Here is an 8,494-nt window from a genome sequence, read left to right as displayed (position 1 = left end):
CTGCCGCAGCCTGCTTTACTGTACAATAAAACTTTGCTGCCAGAAGGCCAGATACCTGCCGCCCGAAAATCGAGGAGAGGAGGAAAAAAATAACAAACAACCCCGTTTGCTCTAAACTGCTGCATCTGTCTATGCCAAACTAATCGATACCGATTGCACCGCAGAGCCCCTGCGTGGAGGTTCCCTCGCAGACAACTTCACTGAGGGCGGCTCGGAAATCCCCGTCAGAGGGTCTGCCACGTTCTTTCATGCTTGCGCTGTGGGCTCCAGTGGGCTCTCAGGATGGGCTACTGAGCACACAAGGCTAGTCCTGGGCCACACTTCTTAACATTGACCTTGCTGGCAAGCCCGGCGTTGCTCTGAGGGCGAAACCTGTGTCGATTAACACTGTCACGCTGTGAACTCTGGTGGCACGTCTGTTCCTTTGAGGTCGTGGCCACCCTGTTTTACACGTACTTTTAAAATAGGGAGCGGGAGGTGTGAGGGGGAAATATTCTGGAGGTGGCGCTTTCATCATTTCCAGTTTTATCAGTTCAGCTACTCCTTTGTCTGTTTTATTGGAAATTTTAACTACCTGTAAAATCTAAAGATGGCTGTTAGTGTCACGCCGATTCGGGACACAAAATGGCTAACCCTGGAAGTGTGTAGGGAGTTCCAAAGGGGGACTTGCTCACGACCAGACACGGAATGTAAATTTGCACACCCATCGAAAAGCTGCCAAGTTGAAAACGGACGTGTAATCGCCTGCTTTGATTCATTGAAAGTGAGTAAATATTATATTATTTTCAAGGATATACAGTTAATGAAAGAAGCGGTTGTAGGCAGAAAACCCTGCAGCCCAAAAGGGAGCACTTGCTGGCTGCCAGCAGTGGGATCTGTTGCCGCTGTTATTTTATTGATGCTTGTTGATTTGTTTTGCTCTTTTCCTCAGGGGAAGGGTAAGGATTGGGGGAATGAGGGAAAATACGCCTGGCAGGGCTCAAATCCTCCGGTGTGGCTACAGTGACTTTGCCTCCAAATTATTCTCTGCTTGTGGCTGGAAAAAAGGGCACTTCACGTAGAAACAGCAAAGTCACTGTTAGGATTCTTTGTTTTTAATAGCACAAACCACGTAAGCAATATGAGGATTTTTTTCCATCTCGTAACTACCAGCGGGTTGTTGGTGTCTCTGGACAGCTGATGGTGAATCTTAGAAGAGTGTTTTCCTCAGTAGGTTATTTGGGTGCCTGTGAGCACCCTGCTTGTATTTCGGTGTTTGGGACTGCTGTAGAGATCCTGGCTTCTTCACAAGTGCACTCACTTGAGGGAAGGGCGACACTTAGCAGAAGACAGGGTATCTCTGAGTGTGCACCTAGGGCTGTGGCAGAGCAGCTACAGCCTCCTGGTGATTTTTAGGAGGCACATCCGGGTTAGGCACTGTAAATGTATGACTGCTGTTTTACTGTAGATGCAGTTTTAGTAGTAGGTGTTAAACATGTGGATCCCAACCCCTTCCCTTCATTTTTTATGAGTTAAATAGTCTTAACATTTAAAATACTCATCTCACAAACAGCAGAGAATTGATTCGGTGGAGTCATAAAAATATGAAAGGTTGGAGAATGAAAATGTGCCTGTCAGATTTACTGCAGTACAATTTTCACGTCCTGGGACCAGAGCTCGGGTGCGTGGGGCAGGCTCATGGCAGAGAGGTGCTCTGGGGAGAGGTGTTTGTGGCTGTAAGGTTGCTTCTGCAGCCGGGCCCCAGTCGCAGCGGGAGCTGGGCAGGAAGCGGCCTTATAGCGGTTTTATATAAACCCTGCAATGTTCCTGGGTTTAAAAACGTGTCTTCTCTCAGATCAGAGTGGAGAATGAACCTTTAAAATGCTCTTGGGTCCAAAACACCCAGCTCCACCACCTCCAGCTGCATTTTAACTTACGGAAATAGAACTGGTTTGTTTCTGTGTTTAAAGTGGCACAGGGAGAGGGCGGAAGAAAAACTCATTTTAAAACTGGAAATAAACCATTTCTGTGCATTGAAAAACTGTTGCCACTGGGAGCAGTGCTGGGGCAGCCAACGCCGGTGGGGGGTGCCGAAGTGTCACCCGCCAGAGAGGAGCAGCCGCTGTGGGCGCCACCCTGGGTGGCGGCGAGCCCGCCTGGTGCTTCCTCTTTGTGGCGGCGAGGCGGGATGTGGGGGGCCCCATCCGCCGCTGCCTCGTCACCACTGTGGGTGCATGGCCCTGCCACAGTGGGGATGGCCTGGCCGTGGTGGCACTCACTGTGACACACCTGCCCAAAACACGGGCCTGGGCTGGGGACTTAAACCCAAAATGTGGGCCTGGATGGGAGACCCAAACATGTAACGTGGGCCTGGATTGGAGACCTAAACATGAAACGTGGGCCTGGCCTCTTAAACCTGCCGCTGGTGAGTGAGTGTGAGAACACAGGTGTATTTACTGGTTAACTGGTACCTGCAGCATCCCTGGGGTTAATTTCCAACTGAGCCACTGTGGGGTTAGGGTGGCCTTACCCTGCTGGCCTCTCACTTTTCAGCCAAAAAGGTCGAAACAGGACACCGGAGTTAATTGGCGGTGAATCTCCTTTGCTATGGGAAGAGGAATGACCTGGCAGAGCCCTGCACCAGGCTGCCCAGAGAGGCTGTGGAGTCTCCTTCTCTGGAGAGATCCCTAACCTTCCTGGATGCCATCCTGGGCACCCTGCTCTGGATGACCCTGCTGGAGCAGGGAGGATGGACAAGAGAATCTCCAGAGGTCCTTTCCAGCCCCTGCCATGCTGGGATTCTGTGAGTTTGCTGCACATAAGCATCCTCCACTTGGACTTCTGATGTCCATGGTTGTTGGAACTGCCCTAAAATTTTGATGCTGGATGAGAAAGCTGCTGATGCTGGAGCCAGACCAGCAGCATGGGCTCAAGTCTGGGTGAGAGACCAACCAGGGACTGGCCAAGCTTGCCTGTTCCTGTGGCGCGGCTGGCTCCTGTGTCGCCATCAGCAGGGCACTTCCGCGTCCTCTTTTAATTAAGGAGGTAGTGGTTGTCTTTGTAAAGAGCTGCGGGGTCTGAGGATAGTAACTGTAGGTAACATTACAGCATTGTTGTGTTGCTTCAGAATAACTGTGGAAAAGAGTCATCTGCTGCCTGTGTAAAGTCAGCACGGTGGCCGAGTTGTGAGCTGGGAAGGAGTCGGCTGGTTTTGGTTAGTAGCTTCTATAAGGTTCGAGAACACCTCTGGTGAACAGCAGATGGAATGTGTCCCCTCAGTGGATTCCTGGCCCAACTCAGAGAGTAGGAAGGCAGTTGCTGTGTTTTGGGTTGTTTGGGTTCTGTGGCAGTTTCTGTGTTAAGCTGAATGGGCACTAGTTATTGTGTTACCTTCTCTGCAGCAGCACAAACTTCAGATGTTCCCCAAAAACAGTTTAGGGAAACCTGCACTGGATGTGCAAGTGAGATCTAATGTAAGGTTAGTTACAAGGTAAGTTAGGTCAGCTCATAGTTTACCAAAGGAAAAGAAAAGATTTTTGGCTAGGATGTGGTATTTTTAGTATTTAAATAATTTAATGCATGTAATGTCCTTGCTTTTTACTAAAATAGCCGTACAGCTAAAAATTTGCCTTAATAGTAACATACTTGATTTCTTATAAACATAAGTAATATTAGTGTTAACTACACAGCTATTTGTTCATTGTCTCTGGGACATAAGACATTTAGTCACTGGATTTCCTTTACACACTGTGAATGCGTCTTCCCTCTGGCGTGCCGGGGGAGATGCTCTGTGCTGGCTGTGCCCCGGCAGGTGCGTGTCCCTGCGGCAGCCAGTGCACTTGGCTGTCCTCAGAACACAGAGGGGCAAAGCGGGCGGTTCACAGGGGCACCCTGTGGGATGGCAGCGCCTGGCAGCTCTGTCTGGCCAGGCCTTGGGCTCTGTCCCAGCCACATCCCAGCCTGTTGGAGGGAAGAACAGACCTTAGAAGTGGAACTTTTGGCCGTGGATGGATAATTTTATTTTCTTCTCCCTGTGAGGTGAAAGCAAAACCTGTCTGTGCAGGTCAGGAGCGAGGCGAGGGGCTGCCTGCTCCGAGGGTCTCCTCTGTGGCGTGTGGGCACCGCAGGCGCCGTGTCGGCACCGACAGGAGTGGCCCGCAGAGCCGAGGCCCTGCGCCCAGCGTGGACATCCCTCTGGACACGTGTCCTTGTTCAGGATTGGTGTCCCGGGGGTGCACCTTGCAGTTCTGTCCTCGCTCTGAACTGGTAACGAGTGGCGGGTGTTACGTGTTAATTAGGAGAAAAAGGAAGACACGTACCCATCCGTGACCTCGGTGAGAAGTGGGAGGAGGAGGTCAGAGCTCTGTCAATCACAGCCAGATTTTATCATCCCGCTGCTGAATACCCTGCTTCCTAATTAGTCCTAATGAAATCTGCAAGGCTGTCCTTAGGGTAGTGCAGTAATCAAGATAAATGGGTGTGGGATAATCTAGCCCTTAGATATTAGGAAGATAATTTTAAACCAGGAATGATTATGTAGTGCGTATTCAAATTGTGCGCTCGAGTGGCTGAGTCAGCTCTGGCTCTGGGCTGTTTAAATGCCATAGGATTTTTTTCCTAAATTTGGATGCCTGACAGCCTGTTACACCGTCTACAGCAAAAATTAGCTCTTGAGTTCCTAAATCAGGAAATGGTCTGCCATAGAAATTAGATTTTTAGCATAATTTTAAAACATTTTTCTTCATTTTTTGCTTGGAAAAACATGCCGAAGTAGAACGTTCCGATAGATGAGTCATCTGATGTTTCCTGAAAACTGAGATCAAGATGTCTTCACAACGGGGCGAGGGACGTCGAATGCAAACCTTGCGGGTGCACCGGGGCCACCACCAGCCCGCCTGCAGCTCCTCCACCCGCCCTGCGTGCCTCGGCTCCCACACAGCTTTTCCTAGCCAGACATTTTGGAAAGTATAAAAACAATGAGGAGGAAAGTAGGCAAAGGGTGATGAGGACGAGGACTGTCCTGAGTGCTGCCTGGCTGTGGGCAGTGCTGCTGTCAGTTGGTGCTTCTCCACTGCAGTTCGTGGACTTTCTGCGGCGGGCTCCAGGCCAAAATGTGCCGGTTCTGACTGATGTGAGCTTTGCAGGAGTTTAGTGGCCTTGGTAAACATTACAGGATTTGGGCTGTATCGCAGTTTATCCCTTTGAAGCTAATGTTCACTACGGGCACCGCAGACTTCAAATAGATTTTCTTTTTTTTTTTTTTCTCTCCTGCTAAGGTGACTGCTTCATGCTGGACTTGGATGTCCCAATGAAGTGTAAAAGCTTTTTCCTACTCTTCCTTCAACACCTGATAAGTCTTGGACTCTGAGATTTCTGTTTCTTTTTTGAAATTCTGAGATGAAGCAGGAGACTAGAAGTGCAGGTTTTTTCACTGATGATGCCTGAGTTTGAAGCTCTGGTGCCTCATATCTAAGATCCACTGATACACAGTATGTTAGGATTTTATTTTCTGTTGTAGAAGTACTTGTTTTTTAAAAATGAAACTCTTCAAAGTGATATGCTGCTTTTTGCTGAGAAACCTTGAAAATATATAAATGTATTACTATTGTAGATGAACTTGATGAGCACCTTATTTCTGCCACCTCAGAGATGTAATTAATTGTTCCAATGTCTCTACTTCATCACCGTTTCAAAAAAATTTTTTTTTTTCACTTGTGATTCTCCTTTGTGTAATGCTTAACTAAGGGTGTAGAATAAGGACCTTATTTATTTATTTTAATACATAGAAAAGGAAATCACAGTAAGTATATTTCACTAATCATGTGGGAATGGCAGTTCCCTGGCTCTGTCCTTTAATTAAGGCAGAAGAAAATGTCCTGAAGCGTAGTTCCAGAACACTTCAGCAGGTCCCCTTTGGTGATTTTACATCTGTGGTGAACGGCATTGCTTGAGTGTGAGGCAGTAACAGCATCCAGGGCACAGGGGTTCGGCTTGTCCTGGTTCAGCTCAGCTCGGGGCTGGCAGGCACAAGGGCACTGTCTGATTCCAAGGGAACCCAAAAAACATTAACTCCTGGACAGAAATGAAAATATAAACAGTGTTCAAATTCCTAAGATCTGATTTGCCATTTTTCTCCTCTTCAGCCTGTGTGTCTGCAAGTAGGCTGAGCTCCAGGAGAGGAAGCGAAAGGAAAGTGGCAAATATGTTGGGAAAATGGTGCGATTGTTAGGCTGAGCGGCAAACAGTCCATTAAAAAAAACAATCAAAACCATGCGTGCCCCTCGGTAGGAATATACATGGTATTTTGAAATCTTATTGGATACCCAGACAAAAGAGTTATGGCTTGCTGTGGTGCTCAGAGTTACAGTTTTAGCTCTACATCTGCAGGAAGAAATTTTTAAAAAAATGACAGCTTTGCAGCACTTGCACTATCATTTTTTAGAGGCTGTACATAATAGAAACCAGTGCGGGTTTCTGTTACTCATAGTCAGGAAGTCTGCTCTGTACAGTCAAAATCAGTAAAATTGTGAGCTAATTTGTGGGGAAAATGTAAAGAGGCATAAAATAAGAAAAACCTCATGTCAAGAATATTCAATCATTTGTCCCAAGTCTTCGGATTAGTGGCTGTCTATGAGGCCTCTCGCCTTCGCAGGATGACCCCAAGTCTCTGTTGCTCTGTTTTTCTGAATACAGACGCCTTGTTGCCAAGGCTCACTCTAAAATTTGTTGGAAGCGACAAATTATATCCCAGACTGAATGATCACATCTGGTTTTTGACTTTGGAGAGGCATTAGTGTTTCTTTGTTGGGACTGTAGCCTTGTTAGCCCAACTGGACACCGTTTAGGAAGTACTGCCCTGGGTGCTGCTTGGAAGTCAAGAATAGCTCCTGTGTCAGAGCCACGTGTGGTATCTGAGAACAGGACCTCTTCTTGAGGAGACTGGCCAGAGCCACGTAGGTCTGCTGCCCTGCCAATTCGGGCAGAAGCGGAAAACCCTGCTAAGAGAAAAAAACAGCATTGTTTTGGGGTTGGTTAGTAACGGGCACCTTTTTAACCCTCCCTTCTCATCTTGTGGTTCCCTTTGTGCCACACTGCTTTTCCCCATGGGTGAGTGGTGGGTGCGTGGGGCTGGGCTGGCTGTGGGGCCGAGCACCTGCTCTCCCCGTCTCACAGCAGCCGTGCTCATCCCAGGAGCCAGCACCTGGCACGGACCTGGCACCGGCACCGTCCCGGTGGGGCCCGGGCTTGGCGAGGGCAGCAGTGTCCCTGGCTCCAGCACGGCCCTGGGGTAGAGGAGGCTCTTGTGAAGAGCAGTTAAGTATTCCTGTGTCTTTGCCCTACTCTGTGGTGCTTCCAGAGGGGATGAAAGGGAGAAAGCAGAGTAGTGTTGGATCAGCTCTGCTGTTTGGAGGGCCAGGATCTCACACAACATCCAGTTTCAGTGACACCAACAGCATGATTTTTATCCACTCATTGCCTCCATGTATGTCCTCCCACTGGGCTTGTGTTAAGCTGCTTGGGGAAATAAGAGGATGATCTTTCTAGTCGGGAGAGGGTGTGAAGCCACCTCACTGAGCCTCTGTCTGCTGGCTGTGCTAACTGCTGTGCTTGCTGGCAGCCTTCACACAACATCCAGTTTCAGTGACACCAACAGCATGATTTTTATCCACTCATTGCCTCCATGTATGTCCTCCCACTGGGCTTGTGTTAAGCTGCTTGGGGAAATAAGAGGATGATCTTTCTAGTCGGGAGAGGGTGTGAAGCCACCTCACTGAGCCTCTGTCTGCTGGCTGTGCTAACTGCTGTGCTTGCTGGCAGCCTAATGGTGAGGGACGGGGCACGTACGGGTGACTCTGCCCGTGGGCAGCACCAGAAAGCTGGTGCCTGCCCCTGGCTCTGCCAGCCACGCACCACGGCCAGGGATCTGGGGGATTTTTCCGCCTGGGGCTGCGCAGCAGCGCTTACATTAGTCCCTGCATGAAATGACAAAAGAGGCGCTTTCATTCTGATCTGGAGTTCTGTATTCTTCCTTCCTTTGCACAATGTCACTTGAAGGATTACTGCTATTGATATAAGATTTAAGTGAACACCGAATTGTCGAATACTGAAGCACAGGATTATATGAATGAGGAAACCTTTTTGGGGTTTATGTTTGAATTTATTGAAATACTTACAGCTTGTCCCTTTCCTTAAGGAAACAACTGATTATTTAACTGATACAGAACAACCCACTGAGGTAGTGGGAAGCAACTCTAACGTTTTGATCAAATAGAGGAACTTACAAACGTCTGATGAAGCAGATTTTTAAAGAAGAAGAGTAAATCTGGTTACTCCACCTGCAGGGTGCAGTGGTGCTGGAATGCTTCCCAGCAGCTCCATCAGGCCGTGGGACGCAGCAGCTTCCCAGGCTCCTGCTGGGGTAGCAGCAGCGATGTATGAGGCCTTGCAGGACCACTACTTGGGTGACTCCCCAGAGGCTGTGCTTGACACTGGTCACTCACTTGAGAGGTGATGT

At 48.7% G+C, this 8,494-nt stretch overlaps 1 protein-coding gene across 1 annotated transcript in view; it reads left to right on the top strand.

The window, feature by feature from the left end:
- Positions 1-589: 589 nt before the first annotated feature.
- The window catches only part of LOC103781755 (muscleblind-like protein 1), a gene marked incomplete at its 3' end in the record, with an annotated part of 45,794 nt that continues 37,889 nt past the window's right edge, over positions 590-8,494 (top strand). The window contains exon 1 of the mRNA XM_008949476.1: positions 590-763. Within this exon, the coding sequence (XP_008947724.1) occupies positions 590-763 (174 nt within the window). The remainder of the gene's footprint in view (positions 764-8,494) is intronic.

This window comes from Merops nubicus, unplaced genomic scaffold (assembly GCF_000691845.1).
Source record: "Merops nubicus isolate BGI_N331 unplaced genomic scaffold, ASM69184v1 scaffold13991, whole genome shotgun sequence".
In the NCBI taxonomy this organism is placed as follows: domain Eukaryota; kingdom Metazoa; phylum Chordata; class Aves; order Coraciiformes; family Meropidae; genus Merops; species Merops nubicus.
The sequence above is the reverse complement of the archived record's forward strand: the minus strand, read 5'-3'. Positions and strand labels throughout refer to the sequence as shown.